Source organism: Camelina sativa, chromosome 13 (assembly GCF_030686135.1).
Source record: "Camelina sativa cultivar CO46 ecotype springtype chromosome 13, ASM3068613v1".
Taxonomy (NCBI): domain Eukaryota; kingdom Viridiplantae; phylum Streptophyta; class Magnoliopsida; order Brassicales; family Brassicaceae; genus Camelina; species Camelina sativa.
Genome location: NC_141892.1, coordinates 3972087 through 3992664, shown reverse-complemented (window position 1 = coordinate 3992664; position 20578 = coordinate 3972087). Strand labels below are relative to the sequence as shown.

The 20578-nt window shown below is 33.8% G+C and overlaps 3 protein-coding genes and 1 non-coding gene across 5 annotated transcripts; 1 reads left to right on the top strand and 3 right to left on the bottom strand.

Moving 5' to 3' along the window:
* Positions 1-53: 53 nt before the first annotated feature.
* TRNAR-CCU (transfer RNA arginine (anticodon CCU)) lies at positions 54-126 on the bottom strand. The gene has a single exon. It is a non-coding gene; the product is annotated as a tRNA-Arg (tRNA).
* A 1746-nt stretch (positions 127-1872) lies between these two features.
* Positions 1873-4645, top strand: LOC104735064 (receptor-like cytosolic serine/threonine-protein kinase RBK1). Its single transcript, XM_087482161.1, has 8 exons — positions 1873-2315; positions 2460-2921; positions 3003-3260; positions 3359-3513; positions 3594-3673; positions 3765-3903; positions 3993-4142; positions 4254-4645. Exons 1-8 carry the CDS (start codon positions 2300-2302, stop codon positions 4407-4409), a joined length of 1416 nt encoding a protein of 471 aa, XP_087338287.1. The 5' UTR covers positions 1873-2299; the 3' UTR covers positions 4410-4645.
* A 72-nt stretch (positions 4646-4717) lies between these two features.
* Positions 4718-9944, bottom strand: LOC104735063 (AP2-like ethylene-responsive transcription factor AIL6). Of its 2 annotated transcripts, XM_010454778.3 has the most exons (9): positions 9471-9612; positions 9024-9280; positions 7848-8571; positions 7594-7676; positions 6290-6298; positions 6107-6195; positions 5932-6005; positions 5708-5835; positions 4718-5621 (listed from the first exon to the last, which is right to left on the bottom strand). In XM_010454778.3, exons 2-9 carry the CDS (start codon positions 9160-9162, stop codon positions 5086-5088), a joined length of 1782 nt encoding a protein of 593 aa, XP_010453080.1. In that variant the 5' UTR covers positions 9163-9280; positions 9471-9612; the 3' UTR covers positions 4718-5085. The 2 variants fall into 2 exon arrangements, with proteins under 2 accessions (XP_010453080.1, XP_087338286.1); XM_087482160.1 differs by lacking the exon at positions 6290-6298 and having other exon boundaries at positions 7582-7676; positions 9471-9944.
* Positions 9945-17507: 7563 nt separating this feature from the next.
* LOC104735062 (protein NETWORKED 2C-like) lies at positions 17508-20518 on the bottom strand. Its single transcript, XM_010454777.2, has 2 exons — positions 20126-20518; positions 17508-20044 (listed from the first exon to the last, which is right to left on the bottom strand). Exons 1-2 carry the CDS (start codon positions 20217-20219, stop codon positions 17574-17576), a joined length of 2565 nt encoding a protein of 854 aa, XP_010453079.1. The 5' UTR covers positions 20220-20518; the 3' UTR covers positions 17508-17573.
* Positions 20519-20578: the final 60 nt, after the last annotated feature.

Sequence of the window (20578 nt, the reverse complement as noted above, 5' to 3'; positions counted from 1 at the left end):
ACTCAAAAGAAGTAAATGATAAAATTTGAAAAATAAAAACATAAGGAAACACACGCGCCAGGTAGGGGTCGAACCTACGACCTTCTGCTTAGGAAACAGACGCTCTATCCACTGAGCTACAGGCGCTTCTTGAGACTAATAATCCTAACATATATATTGTACTTATTCAGATGGATGTCTATAGCGTAGAGAAAAACGGTTGAACTGACTTCTCTCTAACTGAAATTCACATTGGTGAGTTTGGTGGCGATTTTTAATTTCTGGGATCTTTATTTTTGAGAAATTGATGGTTGTGGTGTATATTAACGGGTTTAGTTCACCAACTAACATTTTGACCAAAAAAAAAAAAAAAAAAAAAAGTTCACCAACTAACACAATTAATCTTCCCTACTCACACTGTGCTCGTTTTGTTTTTATGCAAAGACTAAATTACTACTACCACTAATTTACTTCTAGACAACCAAATTTATAATACCGAGTCATTTTGTTTGTTTTAAAAATTTGCTTATTGAATTAGCATGATGAATAATAGATAAACAAGGTTTCTTTTGCGTCTGGACAATTTGTGTACTGTATATTGTGAAAAAAAAATTCCGAACTGTTCATATGAATGGACATTCAATGTACTATGAATTTTTTGAGTATGGCGTATCGAGACACACAAGTGCTAAAAATAAGGGGTTAAATATAACATCTGACTTGGGTTGTCTCTAAAGAAAGTTAGTTGTTTTTAATGCCCTTTTGTGATATATAACTCACTTTTTCCTTCTTATTTGTCTTCCACGCCTAATAGTATATGGTGATACAGTATCTCTCATAAATTCATTTTAATCCTCGGAAATTAAGGAACCCATCCACATAAGAAGACATTAAGATTTGTTTTTATTATTTGCAGTCCCATTAGTTGGTACATACAAGTCCTGAGGTAGGTCCATATTGTCCCGCATGACTATGGTTACGCTGAGTAAGAAAGAAATATGATAATTTTATTCCTAAACCAAAACAATTATAGCCATCATTACGAATGGATAACTCTTGTTTTATCAGCCTTTCAAATCATTAATAACAGGGATTATGTAGTAGAAACTTCTTTTTTTGTATAAAAAGCTCGAAAGTGATAGGTTTTGTAAATGAAAAAATGAGGTATAAAACATGGTCTAATATTTTAAAAAATGATATTAATGGTCGATGGCTTAGTTTTGTAGTCAAAATTTGTCTGCCATATGTTTCCTCTCTTTATGCCGCCACGAAAAATTGAAAATATAAAGAAGAATCAAGAATCAGACAGCACACTCACACCATTTGTCAATTTTAAATTTTGTCAACTCCTATAAGTGCAAATCCATACATTACATATTTAGATCCTCTTACTTCCTTTGTAATTGTCGTCGTTTTAAACCATACTACGTACATCAAAAATATTAAGCTGTCATTCAAACTTATAAACGATTAACCCGAATGCTCCGACGCTTTCAACCTCGGTGAAGTTGTAAAAACATGAACTCAAATGTAAGAATAAAATAGCTTAAGGGTGTGTGCTGTACTGCTGGTGAGAAAAAAAAAGTCCATATTATCACATGGGCTATTTATTTCTTAATCACGAGTTATAGCTATTTTGCGGAGAATATAATTTGAGTGAAATATAATCTGAACAAACCCCTTTAATAGTATTAAAAATCTCAGTTTCATTACCAAGCAAAGGTGCTGTGTCTTAATTTATTTTGGACTAAAATGCCCACAAACCAGCTCCAGATAGATTATTATAGTATCCAAAACCGTCGATGTTTTCGTACATCGTAAAGGCGTTAGTTACGGCATCAATCTCTAATCCTTTCATCTTCTTCCTCAGAAACTAATAAACTTTTAAAGATCGTACTAACTAATCTAGAAACCAGAAATATTATTACAAAACAAAAACAAGAAAAACAAAACTTGACTTGACTTGCAGTTGAAATGAAATGAAAAACAAAAAGAGTTGGAATTTGCACGTTGGAGTTGTATAAATATAGCCTAGATTCCAATCCATCTCCACTCAGCAAAAAAGCTGACTCTTCCTCATAACTTTCTTTTTCTTCCAAGAATAACTATTTCGTTTTTTTTCCTCTCTCTCTCTCACAAAGAAACAACAAAAAAAAAAAAAAAAGAGAAACCTCTGTTTTCTCTGTTTCCCCTAATTCTCTTCTTCTCTGTTTTGTATTATTATTATTTTTTTTGGGAAATTTGTTCAATGGATATATGAGTGTAATTTAATTCAAGGGCTTATTCTCTTATTAGAGATAAATCTCAGAGGATTGGAGCTATGATGGCTGTTGAAGGTAAAAACTATACATAAAGCTTAAGTTATTTTTCCTATTTAAGAAAATGGAATTTTTGTCTTTTGTCTTCCAAATTTATATTTTCTGGGTTTTATGAATATAGAGAACTGACTTTTTGTATTTCCATGTGACATCATTACACAGAGAACGAAAACAAAGAAAGCAAAGATCATCAAGAGATAGAACTTCATAGGAACGACTTAGGCCTCGAAGATTCGATATCTCCAAGAGGTGTTCTCGGTAACGCAGCTATCGTTTCAGATTCTGACAACAGTAGTTGTAGCTCGTGTTCGCCTGATGATAAATCATCTGCAACGTCACCGTTTTCAAATACTCCTAAGAACGTTTCGTCTTCATATTACCATGGTCTTCAATGGAACAAAATGATTGAATCTATCAAGAAGAAGTCCATGAGACGTTTCTCAGTCATTCCTCTTCTCGCAAGTTATGAACTTACCCGTAAAAACTTGCGGCGTAAGCAACCTAAGTTCTCTCCCTCTGATAATAATGCGGCCTTCCCTAGCGAAGCCTTCTTCATGGCTAAACCTTCTTGGAGAAACTTCACTTACGAAGAGCTCGCTGCAGCCACTGACTATTTCAATCCTGGTAAAGACAAAATAAACACAAACCCTTGTGAGAATCTGAGTTTCTGATGTAAAAACTCTGTTTTGTTTTGGATTTTGTTAGAGAACATGATTGGAAAAGGAGGACATGCTGAGGTATACAAAGGGGTTTTGCCTGATGGTGAGACTGTGGCGATCAAGAAGCTGATGAGTCACGCCAAGGAAGAAGAAGAAAGAGTTAGCGATTTCCTTTCAGAGCTTGGTATAATCGCACATGTAAACCACCCAAACGCAGCTCGCCTTCGTGGTTTCAGCAGTGATCGCGGTTTGCATTTTGTGCTTGAGTACGCTCCTTATGGCAGTCTTGCTTCATGGCTCTTTGGTATGCTTAAAGTCATTTTTTTTTTAACTGGAAATCATGTGTATAGTATCTTTAGACAATGTTGTGATCTTGCTTGTTGTCTCTTTGATCTTTTGTAGGATCAGAGGAGTGTCTGGCGTGGAAGATAAGGTACAAAGTGGCTCTAGGTATAGCTGATGGTCTGAGTTATCTTCACAATGCTTGTCCAAGACGGATCATTCACCGTGACATCAAAGCTTCTAACATATTGCTCAGCCAAGACTACGAAGCTCAGGTACATGATCTTTGACCAACATCTCTGACAATTTTCTTGGTATTAGGTTGGTTTGAGAACCATGTGTACCTCATTAACAGATTTCAGATTTCGGACTTGCAAAATGGCTCCCAGAGAACTGGCCTCATCATGTTGTATTCCCAATCGAAGGCACATTCGGGTAAAAGAGAGAAAGCTTCTAAGTTTTGATGAAAAACAACTTTGATGTTCAAAATTAAAAACCGGGTTTCATTGGCTCTTTGTTCCTCCAGGTATCTAGCTCCAGAGTATTTTATGCACGGCATTGTTGATGAGAAGATTGATGTGTTTGCCTTTGGGGTATTACTTCTAGAGATCATAACTAGTCGCCGAGCTGTCGATACAGCAAGTAGGCAGAGCATTGTTGCATGGGTAATGTATCTAGAACTCTTTGTTTAGAGTCATCAAAGTTTCAGCTGTGGGTCTTTTTTTTACCTTTTGCGATTTGGTACGTAATGCAGGCAAAACCTTTTCTTGAGAAGAACAGCATGGAGGACATTGTGGATCCTAGGCTAGGAAATGAGTTTGATCCAACAGAGATGCAACGAGTGATGCTAACAGCTTCCATGTGCATACATCATATAGCCGCTATGCGACCTGACATGACTCGGGTATGGTACATATAATCTTCACATCTTCACCTAGAGGCTAAAGCCAAAATCTGAACTTTGGTTCAACTACATATAGCTTGTGTATCGGTTATAATGTGAAATCTTGTGCAGTTAGTGCAGCTGTTGCGTGGAGAAGACGGGCCAGCTGAGCTGCAGCACAAGGCAGGTGAAAGAACAGTGCGTGTGAGCGCATGTGATCTACAAGATCACACTTCTTCCTCATACCTCAATGAGCTAACCCGCCATAGGCAACTCTTGATGGAGTAAGTAGAAGCAATCAGATCAACATAATCCCTAATAACAGTGCCCTCTACAGAAAAACCAAAAAGAACTGTTTTTTTATTTTCTCTGTTTTTTAGATTTTTCTTTTCTTGACTGAGTTTTTGCTTGTTTATTCTCCATTGGTAGCTTTTTTTTTTTTATTACTTTTCCAACCAAACTGTGAATATCTTCAACATGTGTTGTCTTTCTCTTGTTCTACTAAACTTTGTTAGTCTCATCAACCTCCAAAGAGTTGTCAATTTGATACCAAATGGGCTCATAAGAGATATAGAAGAACAAGAGCAACTCAGAACTTTCTGAAGATAACTTTTTTCATAAATGGAAAACAGAGTTTGCTACGGATAAGCTGATGAGCCTTATACATACAAAATATAAAAAGAAACCACCCCCCTAATTCCCAAAAACTACCATTTTCTCCACCGAGCTGACGTTTAATACATTAATGAGCCCAACCATTTTTAAGATGCTACCACATTTCACCCCCATCTACTCCTGCCTAAACAACAACAGTTAATCAAAACAAAAACATAAGTGAGATTTTTTAGATCCTTCTAGTCAGCTTATGATGGGTTAGCCAGAATCAAGAAGTTGAAGTTGTATCCCTTAGAAACGATAAAAACTTGACTGATTAGGACAATCTTGACTCATCAAGAAGTTGGTTTTAGTAAGACTGATTATTAGGCCAGAGGAAGAACTCAGCCGGATTTGGCGCCATAAGTCCCATTGATCCCTGAACGTTGGAGTTGTTATTAGACCCGGTCGAGTCAGAAGCTGCATTCGCAGGAAAATGCTGGAAAAAGTTCTGTTGCTGCTGCTGCTGCTGTTGTTGGTGATGGTAAAGGGCAGCTGCTTCAAAAGGGATTCCACATGGAATGATCTGTTGAGACTGAACCGCTGGGTTAGGACAAAGAGCGAAGTTAATGCTACTGTGATTCGGAGATGACTGAAGCTGAAGCTGTTGCTGCTGCTGCTGCTGTTGTTGAAAATGATGAAGCTGATGACCGAGGATTGGTTTTTGCTCTGACGAAGCAGCTTCTAAAGAGAGCTTAAGACGTTTAGCTGCACCACCAATGGGAAGTGCACTCTTCATGATGGCTTCAACGTCGTAACGGTTCATCTCAAAGTTAGTCACAGCGTTTATTCCTCTGAATTTGATTGCTGCTATGTCGTACGCCTCAGCAGCTTCCTCTTCCGTCGCTACAACAACACCACAACTAAACTTATAACAACAGAAGATGATTATTAATTTATCTTTTAAGACCAAGTTTGTTGAATTTACTTACCAAAGGTTCCAAGGTAAAGATCTTTATTTCCGGCAACACGGCCGATCCTTGCTTGCCAACGTCCTTGTTGATGATGCCTGGTCACACCTCGGTATATCGAAGCTCCTCTAGAGAAACCGCTACTCTTCCTGAATTATATTTGGTTTGAAACCTCCAGTTACTATCAAAGACACATATTTTAAACTATTAATTAGATTCTGATAAGTTCTTGCTTTTGGACTTACCTCCTGAGGGAGGCAATGAACTCTTGCTTGGTCATGTGCTTCATGTCCTCCAATTCTTTCGAGTAATTGGTAATCTATAAAAGCATTAGAAATGGATTAGTAAAGAGTGACCAATATATATAAATTAACCACAAACTAATAAAATCAGAAGAGGAGTAAGGAGGTATTTATTTACAGGGAAATTGGTGGTAGCAGTAGCATTCCAGTATTTAAGAGCCGCTAAATCGTAAGCACGAGCTGCCTTATCCTCTTTGTCATATCCACCTGAATCATTAACAATTTTAAGACACCACATATATGATATATATACATATTCAACATTATTTACATAGCTTCAGATTCAGATATTTGTTCTTACCCAAGTATACTGTTGATACAAAGCAGAGCCAAAATGCATCCCCATATCGAGTAGCACATGCAAAAAGAGAGTACAAGACTTAGCCAAAGTTCTAAAGACGTTTAAATTACTAGTTCTATTATGCAAAATGATAATGCTAAGGCACATTAGTTGTCAACCATTATATTAACATTTTAAGAATGTTTTATACCAGTCTAATGAATACTCAGAAAGCAAAAAAGTGAAAGAATTTGAAAATAAAACGAAAAAAGAGCATAGAAGTGTTGGATGTGGTCAAACCCAAGATCCCCACTCTTGTGTGGTGCGTACTGGTAGCACAAAGCAAAAAAATATAGAAATAAAGCAAAAGCCACTGAGAATATTCAGACTTTGCTTTGTTGATGTGAACACTACACATAAATCAATCCGACACCTTATGGACAGCAGAAACACTACACCCAACTCTCTGAAAATTTTCATTAATAACTTTTGAAATCCCTGATATCTTTCTTCAACACCATATTTTGCACTCAAAATCAGTCTCTAATCAACCTAAGTACTACTCTTTCACTATACCTACAAGGCTAAAACTGATGAAAAACAGTCCAATGGTCTCACATCACATTCCTGCATAGAACATCAAATCATATAGTATATATATATATGCTAACACTTAGAGAGAGAGTAGTAATATGTAGTAGGATTAGAGAGGGTCAAAGTGGGTCCAAAAACATGTCAATCAAGAAACAGAGATTTGCATCATATAGGCAATGCCATGGGGACCCCATGTAATGTACCTTTAGGCTTTAGTATGTGTAAGAGTGTGAAATGAAAGGAAAAAGAAAAATGTAATAAAGACAAAGGAACAAAATGGCGGCACCCTTCTGCTAAATATATGAAAAATCAACAACAACAGCTATATTTTATATACATTTCTTTTTTTTCCAGAGTCCTGACTCAAAAGTATTGTCAAATTAAAAAAAAAAACTTTGGCTCCCCTTCACAAATACAAATCACCACCCAAAGTTCTATCAATCATAATATAAAGATATAGACATATCAATAGAAAAAAGAAAAAGGTAAAGCTTCTTTTGAATCTTGCATTCAATTTCTTTGTCCTATTATACTTCACTCTACTACTATATGCTTCTTAAACCCACTTAGAAACATCAAACAAACCCGGTTTTTACGATCTAATGTTATGTTGACTTATTATAGACATGAGAGAACAAATAAACTCAAAAATCAATATACAATTTTGGTTTCAAGAAATTGTGAAATCAAATTATAAAAAAAAAAAATTGAATGAGAACAAAAAAATATACCTTGACGTCCTTTCCTGGCCTGACCTTCTCTCCTACAGCTATTATCCCATAGATGAGCTTCATATCTTCCCGTCCATCTATGTCTGCATATCAATCAAATATTACATTAGTACTTTTTCACTTAAACTAATAGTAATAATAACTTTCAAGTCTTTGACCAAAGGTCAAATAACACAAAATAGTTTAATTAATTAAATTCCCTAATCACAACAAAACTGCCTTGGATTCTTCTTGTCTTAATAGAATGAACTTACCGAGTAACACCTCTGTAAATCGAAGTCCTTTGTCCAAACGTATCAGCAATCTTCTTATTAGAACAATCCGATGTTTCAACAGCCACGATTGGCTTCTCTTTCTCAGATTCTGTCTTCTCGTTGTTCTCGTTGTTGTTGTTGTTGTTGTTGTTGTTTCTCTCACCACCACCACGGTAATGATGATTAGTAATTTCATTATCATTACGGTGCTGATTAGTACTGTTGTTAACGTTAACCCCAAGTGACAAAGCTCCGCCAGTGTTGGTGGTGTTATTAGATCCACCGTGAAACCCTAGGTCCGGTCCGGAAGAAGATTCAACCACGTGACCCAAATACTCTCCAGCGAGATGAGTCCTTCCGATGGAAGCAGAGTCATCAACCTCAGAACCGGAGTTTGTAGAGAAAGCGGTTTGAAAACCGGCCATGGTTTTGAAATCGTGGTGATCGGAGTAGAACCCGGTTTGGTTGTGGTGGTGGTTTTGATGGTGACGTGGATCGTAGATTTGAGTGAGGGAAGAGTCTTGTGTTTCGGTTTGACTGTTGTCTGAGTAACGAACCATCGAAGAAGAGTCGCCGAGAAAATCTTCGAGCTTAGGGATGTGACTCTGAGAATGAGACTGCGGGTCTACGAACGTTGTTAAGATAGTTGAATCCGCCATTGAAGCTGCTACTGCTAATTGAGCTTCGTCTTTGAAAAACTCTTGTGGCTTTTGATTCGTCCAACCTATATATATATATAAAAGTTGATGGATTTAGATATATACGTACATACTCAGAAGATTGAGAAAAGCAAAATCGAATTTTTATTTGTTTTTTGGGTTAAGAAGATCAAAGAAGAAGAGATCACGAGGAGAAGTATGTATTAAAACCGTATTGAGAAGAAATAAAAATTAGATTTTTTTTTTTGGTTGTTTTGCTTATGCCTTTCTCGGGAAACAGACAAAAGTCAGAGAGAAAACACGAGGGTGGGGGGAGGAGGCTGAGTTCAGCAAACTCAGTTATAGGGGGTGGGATAAGCTACAACAACCAAGTCGGTTACTACTCAGAGGCTATACTTTTACACAGCCTCCTCCTATGTACTGTTAATTTCAAGACCACCATCACAATCATTATTCGTATATGTCGTAACCAAAAAAAAAAAAAAGAATGAAATTTTCTCCGTGGAGAGAGAGGTACCATAGAAATTATCGAGGAGATAAGGAGAAGAGGAAGCGGCGGAAGAAGCGTCATAGGAGACAAACTGAGACTGATCAGATGACCTCAACATCTCCATTGGTGACAGAGAAAACGTTAACCAGTTCGTCATCGGAGCCATCTTAGTTTCTTTCCTTTCTTTTTTCTTTCTGCTTTTTTATATATACTACTTTTTTTCTCTTTCTCTCTCTCTTGTTTGTTCTTCTTCTTCTTCTTTGGTAAATAAATCCTCTGCTGAGCTGAGAGATTAAAGTAAGTAAAAAAATAAAAATAAAAAAAGTTAGGATGAGAAAAGAGAGAATGGGAACGCCTACAAATGGATACTGGAGAAAAAGACAAAGATGATTTAAGAAGAAACCCAGAAATAAAGGTTGTTTTTTTTTTCCCTTTTCTTTTCCTATGTGGTGTATATATATAAAAAGTACAAACCTGACTTAAGGCGTTACACTGACTCTATAAGCTTTCAGTACTTGTTGAGCATTTGTGTGGAAGAAAGAAGACGAAGACTAGATTTGAGAAAACGATAATCACGAGGTGTATATATATATTATCTCAGAAGATCTTATCTATCTCTATATATTGGCTATTGCATGTGTTTTGGATAAAAACAAAGAGAGATCAAATGCATGTAAACCGGTGTGTCTGAGATTTTAAATGAAGCTAGTAGTAATGAGAAAGGAAAAAGAAGCCGAAGCAGAAGCTCTTTATGGAACGTCTCAGACGTATACTTATAAAGAAAAAATAATATATTTATTTATTTATAAAAAAAGATACAAAAGTTGCAGTGGAGAGAGAGAATGTGCATGTAGTAGAGAGTCAGGAGAGAGAGAGAAAAGTAGAAGCGGTTTCTTCTGTGTCGTCCGGCGTAATACCGGAGGGGATTTTTAGAGAGAGAGAGAGAGCGATGTATAAAGTATATTTTACTTATTCTTATTAGCTTTTTTAATTTTAACTTTTTCTGATTATTTTACTCTTTCTCTTATGATATGACTAACAAATAAGACGTATCTTACTTAATTCGTTTTGTAATGTAATAAACAGTTACACAATATTTTGTTCCATGTTATTTTTGTCCGACCCATGACCTTTTGACTATCACTTAAAACTATTTAAGACAAACAAAATAAAAACAAATGCGAGTTAAATTTCGGGGGAAAAAAAAAGAAGAATGTCACTTTATCAGTATGAGTTGCAAGTTTCTTCGTACTTTCCCAAGTTTTAAAATTTAAATTACTAATTAGTTTGAACAACATAATATTTTGTTTAGCTTGTTAGCAATACTTTTACTTTTTCTTTTTGTGTATTTGATAGTTGTAAAATTTAAAGAAATTCCATATAAAATGTTTTGGTCATCTTGAGAGGATGTACGAGCTTAGATTCAGAACCTCTTACTAACTAAAAAATAAAGTAAATAAATAAATTTAAAAAAATTCATGTATAGTTTTACTTAATGATTAGAGTAATTTGTTTGTTTAATGAATGTGTGACGGGTGGCCATATATTTTTGTCAAAAATCTTTTCAAAAATTCTTCATCATATAAGATAGTATTCAGTTTAGAAATTTATTTAATGTTCATCAATATTTTATCGGTAATTTATAAACGACGGATTCAATAAATATCTTAATCACCATCTATCAAACTTATCATATGAACCATATATATAACTGCCAAAGCATAAACGTGACAATCTGTTTCTGTTAGTCATTGTCAAGTTTTTTCCACCAATGGTTTAGTAGTCTAGCATATGAACTTGAGTCAGGTATCTAAAAAACACTTCACTATTTTGCATTTCAAAAAAAAATTATTATATTTTCTTTAACATGGGTGATTATTAACATGTATATCTCATATATTTTCTTTAATATCATACTTGATAATATCATATTTGATACTCATTTACTCAATGTACTCCATATGTTGATCATCCGCACAGTCTTATTTTTGACGTTTGTACAAGGTCGATCGACAAACATCACATCATTTCAACAGCGCGCGGAGAACTGAGCAATTTATTATGAGTAATGGTAACTATCTTACGATTACCTCTAAAATGTAAGCATAAGAAAGAAAAATTCAAGTGATTCGTATTCGAAAGTTCCGAAGAAGACAATGAAAATTATGTCAGTATAGAATTCCGTTATGATTTGTTCAAGTGGATTAAAAAAATTCATAACAAATTTTGCCAAATAACCTTAAGTACGTTTATGTTTTCAGTTTATTATTACGATTTCGTTTTACATGTGAATTTGTATCTAAACCTATATATAACAATTTTTAACAAACACATTAGTATTTACGTCATTTTTGTAATCATGTTTACTGGATAAAGAATAACAATCACTAAACGTTTATCGCGTGAACACACCAAAACGAGTAATACGTTCTAATTTTCCTTTCTATTAAATGGTGTTCTATATTTCTACTACGTTCTAATACTAACTTGATAGTTTGCAGAATCGTGTGATGGTATTCATTATTTTTATAATCATCGTAAAATTATGTTTGTAGAGAGATACATGGGTTTGTAAAAGTAAGTTAATTAAGTAAACTGCCATATTAATTGAGTGGAGAGGTTTTTCTCGATTTGATTCTATGGTATTTTATTCCGCATATAGTATTATTTAGTATAGTTATTCATTTATAAACCTTTAAAATAAATTATTTTAATATTTTTGTTTCAATAGACTACCGATGTCAATAGCCTACGAAAAACAAAAAAAAAATGTTTAGTTGTGGAGGTGACTTTTTAATAGCACTGCGGAGGAGAAATTTTGTCTAGAACACGGTCGCAAAAGGTCTGGGACTGGGAGGCGATACCAGAATTTACAGAAGTACCCCTAAACTCGAAACCAAACCACTAATTGTTTCCACGCTCTCCACTTGTCGTACATGCATTGTCTCTCCTCTTCATCTTTTTTATTTTTTACCCACCCAACCTGATTTTACTCTTCCTGGTCTGGTTTCTTTTCTTAGCTTTGTTTTTTTACTCGGGTACGTCCTTTATTTACAGTTTAACCCCTCGTTAATTAATAATAGATTTCATATTTTAGCGACACACATCCAAGTCCAACATACTTTTTTTATCGGGAGGGGGGGGGTAGATTTTTTAAAGTCTTGCATGACAATACATATTACTTTGTATACTACTAAAAATCATACTATAATTTAGTCGTACGTGATAGATAGAAAACGTGTAGTGTTCAATTAGCCTAGATTTTTTTATAACCATTATGTGTGAAAAAAAAATTATATTATATATATCTATAGTTATAAGATATCGTAAATTTTTGATAAATGAAAGGCTCACACCTTAATTTTCATTATAGCAATATAAAAAAGTAAAGTTTAGCTAGAATGCAAAAGTGAGAACTAATTAAAACAAGAACAACACTAGCTAGCTACACCTTTTGGGTCAAAGAAAATGGTCAAGTTCCCTGGTAAAACAATAATATTGGGTCGCGGTTAAATAACATTTTCTTGCATACTGTATATAAATCAAATCGGAAAACTTTAATTATTACTACTAAGTATATTAGTTAAAAAATATGGTAAATGCTGAAAGAAGTTGAGAGTTCGAGAAACAAAAAAAAGAAAAGGCTTGTGGGGAACAACCCGCCAGATGAGGAGGCGGGTTTCCTCTGTAAATAACGAAGCAAATTAAAAAAAAAAAGTAATTATTTTAAGGAGAACAAAAAAAGGTAAGGCCCAGCAATTAAGGCACGTGATTAGGGCTTTCATGTCGTATTATTTTTATATATCTATAGATCATCTCGTATCCTATACGTCTACTTTATTCAAACTCCAATATCTCCAACCTCATATATATTGCTTTTTTTTTTATTTTTAATATGTAGTTTAATTTGTATCTCTACTGTCCCTTAGATTTAAACAAATATCTATCTGCGGCCTGCCCGTCTTTTAGATAGATGGAGGGTTTATTTTACTTTTTACAGCGGTTTCTAATTTTTATTTTTGGCTACCTTCCGAAAAATATATGTACAAACGCAATCAAACAATCAAAACTTTTGTAAGATACCTAGCTAATCAAGCATCTTTCGTATAGTGCAGCCAAAAGCCCAGAACAATAATCAAATGAATCTTTGTATATGTATGGTTGATTATATGCACCAATATTATAAATATATAGGATTTCTTTACGATTTTATGTCATATATTAAATCTGTTTCAATGTGTATATATATATATTGATTACCATACGTAACAACTAACAACTAATATATTGATTATATGCATAATATATACAAGCTTGCAAGTTTTAAGCTTGAAACCAGTAATGTCGATGTAAAGTTATATATTCTTGATAGTTCGAAATGAGATCTTAGACATACGGATGAATGAACGTTGACACGCTTGAGTCGCGTATCTAACATCTCTTTCTAGTGGACGTGTGTGAGTCGGTCCACCGATGGAAACACACAAGTTTGGTCGAGTCGCTTTATATATGAATGTGAACCAGCATGCCTACTACAGATAGACGGGCACGACAATGAAAGAAGTATCACGTCCGTTGACCCATGGGTTGACCATCATTTGGAATGTTGGCTTCCTGTTGGATTCGGACTGATTACGAATGCATGTCTTGATGGGTTGACATATAATTCTTCAAAACTTTATATAGCTAATCTAACGATCTAATATAGTTGTCATCATAATTTCAAGATCACTTCCGTTTAAAGCTATTTCTTTCCTATTTGCTTATAAAATTGTAGAAAATCATCTAGTTGGTTTTTATTAATTATTCGATTTTTATACTTTATGTAGAATTCTTTCAAAATTATATAGTCAAAAATATGCTGAAATGATGATATACTTGATCGAAATATTGAAATCTTATTTTTAATTTATTAAAACATGTTTAAAAAACAATGTTGCTCAGTGATCCTTTGACAAAAAGTTGATGGTCAATAGCGAATTTGATATTAAGTACAAATAGAATAACATAAACCGTAATCAGAGATTGTCGTTCATACTCAAACGTAGAAGCCAGTTCACGAAAGAAAGAAAGAATACGTTAAAATTGTGCGAGATCATCATAGGTGTTTCTGTTTAAAAATTCAATGGGGGACGTGTGGCCTCTCGTTAGGGTTCTGGCCATAATGACGTGGCATTATAGCCATTAACAGGTATTCGTGATACATTCGGTTACATACATTAAAAATACCTAAACATTTATCCTCGATTGTTATTGTCCTTATACTCAACTCAAAGTTCATCATTTTCAAAATATTTATATTCTCTAATTATTTGGCTCTTTGGAAGACTTTGCTTTAAAATCTCCTAATTGCATGTGAATCACACGTGGGGATGGTCACACCTGCCTCTTTTGTATCGAATGCAAACCCTCTGACGATACAATTACAAGCTCGAACCTTATAACATACATAATTCATAATACAATATAAAGTATAATAATCTTATTGGAACACCGAACACATGTATATAGTAATTTTTTGCAAATCATATTTAGAAAGAGCCACGTCCTCACACGTGGCTGAATCTAGCAACTTGAGAGGATAAGCACATGCTTCCACATTAGCTTCCTCTTTCGCCCTCTTGAATCACAAATATCATATATGATTCCATCACACGTAAGTAAGTAGTTGTATTTATATATCATTAATATATATATGTATCACTTTATTATACTGATCATATCATAGTTTTTCTTTCATCCAATAGTATAATCAGATTTTGTTGAAATTGACCAAATATATTCTCTTTTGTTTGGTATAAGTGATTTATATGGATTCTATATTCACTTCATGTCTATTTCTTCCGCTTTAAAATATAAAAAAAAATATACATATTAAAAGTAATATTTTTAAAAAATTTAATCAATCAATTACATAGTATAAAATATTAAATTAATATAAAATTTAAAAATATTTTATACTCCCTCCGTTTCACGATATAAAATGTTTTAGAGAAGTTTTAGTGTTTCATAATATAAAATGTTTTCAATTTTTTATGCAAATTTTAGAATAATTTAATATTTTATATTATACAGTCTTATTTATAATTGATTGAATTATTTTAAAATAATCATTTCTTAATTTGCATGCTCTATTTAAAACATCCTATATATTAAAAAATAAAAATAATATTATAAAACAAAATAATTTCTCCATCACATTATACATTATGAAAATACAGAAAGTATATTTTTAAACAAAAAAATAAATTTCAAATATATCTTGCTAAATTGTTAGGTGACAGACAGTCTATAATAAGTATGATGATCTTACAATAATTTGGATAACACATTTTTTTTCAATCATTGACAAATACATGCAAAAATTTATACAATATAGAATATACAAGTTACTGCCGACTGTTGTTTCATAGTTTTATAAACTATAATATTATATATAAATGTTACACTTCGATCATCCATTTAATAATTTTCTCTCTAGGTGAAACTAAGTATAGAAAATTAATTATAAAACCACCATAATATGTAAATATATCCATATAGTAGAAAATATAGAATGATTGGAAACATTGGAGTAAGCCATGATTATTAATATATCGAGTTCAGATTATACGTAATAGAAGGTAGAGGTGTGAACTAATAATATGAACAAACCTTAAAGATCTTTTGAGTTTTGAAATAGTTAATTAACTCTTAAAGAGTCTTTTACCAACACACAGACTCTCCTAATCATCATCCTTATCTTGGATACCCAGCAATTTCTCTTTTAAATAATGCAATATTTTTTATGATTCATCTAATGTAATGTTGTTTATATATTTTTTGGGGAGGTCCAATAACTAGTGGTAAGTGTATCAGTTGCTTTTGACCTTTGACCGAGGAGGCACGTGCGCAGCATCTTTTGATTCACAACGTTTCTGGTCGAAGATTTCGGTGTTGCACGTGCGACCCTGTCCTCCTTTCTATTATCTTAATCTCTCATCTTTTGTCTTAATCTCCTTAACTAAACCTTCTCTCTTTAATTCTTTTTGTTCCCCCCAAAACATATTACTCCTTATAATATTTGCACTTTAACCTTTGTCTCTTTTTTTTTGAAAAAAAAATCTTTCGAATGTTTTGGTTGTATTAGGCAAACTAGTAGGGGCAAAGACCCAAATTAGCTGCGAAATTAATATACTGTATCTTTTTTTTATATATATAAAATATGGTGGAGGTTTTGATTATCTGATTCTAGAAAATGACAGAAACTCTTACGATCACGTTTTAAACTGTATTACAGAAATGGTGTAATTGTTTCAAAGAATTTAAAATTTCTTGTAATAGTAAGTTTAGAAAGATGGAAATAGTGTCCTAATTAAAATCAACAATACATACAACATTAATCATATACTATTAGGCTATAGACACTTATAATCGACAAAGCGAAAAGCATAAATATATATTTTTCTGACAGTAACTCCGTGTTTGAAGGGTAATTTTACCCACTTGGGGTAATGATGTTTGCACTTTGCACACTTCTTAAAAATTCTTATTATGTGTACCATAGAATAACGAGTAAATTTTTTTGGGTACAATCACTGATTAAAGTAGTAATACAATAGATTAGCTAGACGTTAAAAAAATATAGTAGTTTAATAGATGGGTTAATAGTGACAAAAACTTGATAATTTTATTGTTTTAATTTCTTTCTTTTACAGCAAAGATCACGAAGAAGATGTGTGTGAATTGTCCCTTAGTCAAACAAAACAGCCGTGAACAGCTTAGCTTACACTAACGCGATTCTGATTCTGCTAGCTGGTGTTAGATACTCTATCCGTTTCAAAATATAATATGTTTTAACTAAAATACATATGATAAGAAATATTTATTTTTAAAAAGTTTAACCAATCAGAAATAAAATTGCATAAAATAAATAATAAAAATATAAAAGTTGTTTAAAAGTTACTTCAAAAATTAAAAATATCTTATATTATGAAACAAGCAAAAACCTTTAAAACATCCTATATTATAAAACAGAGAGAGTAGTTAATATATATAAAAGTCATATATATATGGTTATTACACTTAATAAAAAGTAAGAAAATAAAGTAATTGGTAAGCTTAACCAATATTATTAGTATAATTTACCCTAGAGACGTTTGCATTTCTTTTTGTCATCTCAGACCTAACAAAGAAAAAATAATCAGATTCAAAGTAAGTTTTGTCTTGACGTTTTGATACAATACTTTGATCTGAAGTCACTGTTTGAAAACGTTTTGCCAGTTTATTTTGTAAAACTGAAACAATTATGGTGAAACAAATTCAATTTGTCTCTGTTGGACCTGCCAATACAAAACAATATGAAAAATGCAAAACAGGCCTTCATATGAGATGTTGAAGGATCCAGCAAGAAGATTAAAATCTCAGAGGCAAGCCCACGTTTTTGCTTTCACGTTAGACAAGACACCATTCTCTTATGAGTGAAATGAGGAAAGGAGCAAATTAAACATGCTTCTTCCAAGACTGAGTCAAAATGAAAAGATTTAAAATTCATTAACAAATACATTTGTAACAGTGGTAAGTTACATGGAAAGATGTCTAAGAACCAGAAGTAGGCTTCTTCTTATACAATGAAGGTTGAATACAAGAGAAAATGGATAGTCTTTGCTTCTTTGGTTTCACATCAAATATAAATGACCTCAAAGGAATGCGAGTTTTGCCATCTTGCGAAGACTCTGCATTTGATTCAGACAGTGAAAGCTCCTCACTTAGTTTCTCCAGGGTCGTATCAGCATCCTTTTTAAGTTTTGTAACTTGATCTAAACCTGTTTGCAACTCTTCTGCTATCCTATCGTTTTCCTTTGTCATGTTCGAAACCTCGCCTTCAAATTTCGCTCCTTGGTAGATTGTAAGTTTCTTATCAGAGTCTTCAGAATCTGTTTTGAGAGCTTCTGTTATTTCATTTTGTATGTCACTCAAAGTTGAAGCTCTCATGTTAATTTCTTCTTTTAGAAGCAAACTCTTCTCTAACCAAACAGTCATTTCAGTGCGGATCTCGCTGAGGTGTTTGTATATGGGACGAACATTTGATTTGAGAGTGTTTCTTCCTCCATCTTGATTCTTTTGTTTTATGATCTTCAATATCTCAACGTGTAAGTCCTTGATCCCTGTATCAAACTGTTGTATCTGGCCAAAGGAGTTGCTAAACCTCACCAACAAGTTTAGATTCTCGCTTAGTAATGCATCAACGCGTGCTCCAAATTGCTCTTCATTTGGTGATAGCCTCTGCTTTTGACCAGTTATTGCATTTGTGGCATAATCTTCTCTGTAAATTAGCATGAACAATTTGTCCCCTTGTTGATCCTTGGCTCTGACTTGTTCATCCTTCACTGTGTTTACGCTCTTCAGTTTAGTTTCAGCAGCATCTAACATCTTCTTTACTTCCTTATATTTCCGAAGTACTTTTGTGTATTCGGTTAACAAATGTTTCTCTCTGCCTTCTATCCCATGTGCTAGCAACTGCTGCAAAACTGCCTCATCAGACCCTTGTGTTGTTATAATATCTGGCTTTGGTGATGTTGTGACAGAGACATGTTTCTCTAAATCATCTAATGACGCTTCCTTTCCTGTAGCTTCAATTGTCTCTTCTTGGTTAACTTCTTCATCAGTGAGATCTTTTTCAGTATCGACCACTTCAGATCCTGAATTAATGTTTGACACATTTTCAGACACAACTGAATCATCAATGTTTTCTTCTGGCAACTTTGTATCAGTCAAATATTCTGCATCTTCTTGTATTGGCACATTAGTAGTAGTAACATTGTCTTCTTCCCCTTCTTGCTTCAAGCTTTTTACTCTCTTGGATAAGAAAATTAGTTTTAAATGTGCTTGTGTAAGGTGTATTTCAATCTTCTTATTCTTTTCCTCAACTTCTTGGTCTATATCCTTAATACCCTTCAGTTTTTCCTCCATCTCTTTCAACTTCTTACTCATATTGTCATCAGTTTGAGATGAATTGTTTTCTTTTTGTAGAGCTCTGATTTGTGCTTTGAGATCATCAATCTCTTCTCTTAGTCTGTGTATTAAAGCTGCTTGAGATGAGAACAAGCTCTCCAAATTGATCACATCATTCACAAGCTCATCAATCTTATCAGCCACGTCTGTTATGGTAAGACACGACTTAGCCTCAAAGTCATCAAATTGTTCATTTACATTTTCTTCTAATGATTCCAACTTCTCCTTATCACTGTCTATTTCTTGGTTTGTTTTTCCATCACCAGGCAATGCATCAGAAAGATTACTAACTTCCTCTGTTGACTCTTTGATCTGTTCTCTTGTAATCTCAGATTCTTTCACATTCTTTTCCTGTTGATCTTTCATCTCTTCTAGTTTCTCTTGGCATGATTTGAGAGCTGCGGTGGACATTAATATCTGAGCTTCTTTATCTTCTATGACAACAGCACCTTCGTCAAACTCGTCTTGCAAAGTACACACCTTCCCTTGTTTCTCTGTGATACATTTCTCAATCTCCCAATACTTTGCAAGTGCATTCTCATAAGAGCTCTTCACAAACTCTTTCTCAGTCTGCAAAACAAGAATCTCTTTCTGCAACTTATCAATCTCTTCCACCGCCTCGGCTTTACTCATCCCGGACTTGTTAACAACGGACGACGACGCGTTTTGTTCTTTAATAGCGTTCCTTGACATGAACAACTTTTTCGCAGCCTCAGGATCTTTAATGGGAAAATTAGGAACCTTCGGAACATTTTGATTTGATGCATGCGTTTTATGTTTTCTAGGTGTGGTAGGAGCATCGTCGTCGTCGTCTTCGTTCATGGCAAACTCAGGGACTTGGTCAGGAAAAACAGATGCAATTGTGGTGTTAGCGTTTTGAAGCTCCTTGGAGATATGATCATAGCGTTCAGCTAAAGCACGGTAAGCCTTGAAAGATTCTTCCACAAAACTTATCAATTCAGGTCTACTCTTGTAATACATTTCTGCACGCTTAGCAAAAGAATCACCTTCATCTTCCAAAAGCTTAAGTGCGTATTGCACCTTTCCCTCGATATCTATGTAAACATGTTATCAAAAATTCTGAAATCGTGCAAGAAATGAATAATGATAAGAGAGAATTAATGTAATATTGTAACCTTGGAGGTTTTCTTCGAGCCATTTGGATTGTTTAGTTCGAACGTGGCTTGCCCACCACCATGAGTACGCATTGCTCGCAGCTCTTCGTAGCATCCTTATTCTTTTTTCTCTTTTTTTTTTTTTTTAATATATTTATTCAATACATTGAACAAAATCTCATTGTTGTCTTAATAATTTCTTTTATGGAGTTTTCGTTCGATCAGGACAACCAAAGGAGATGTGTTTTTGTCGTTGTTGTTGTAAAATTTGGTTTTGATAGAGAATGGCGGAGAGGAAGATTCGGTGAAACATAGTAATAATGATAAGTTGCTATTTAAAACACATGCAACGTTGGATCTATATAGTCCAAAGGCACAACGTTTGTTGTTGATCATTCATCTACGAAACAGTACAAAACAAATGAGCCACCAAAACTAGTTTTATATTTTATTTTATTTTGATAAAAACCACCC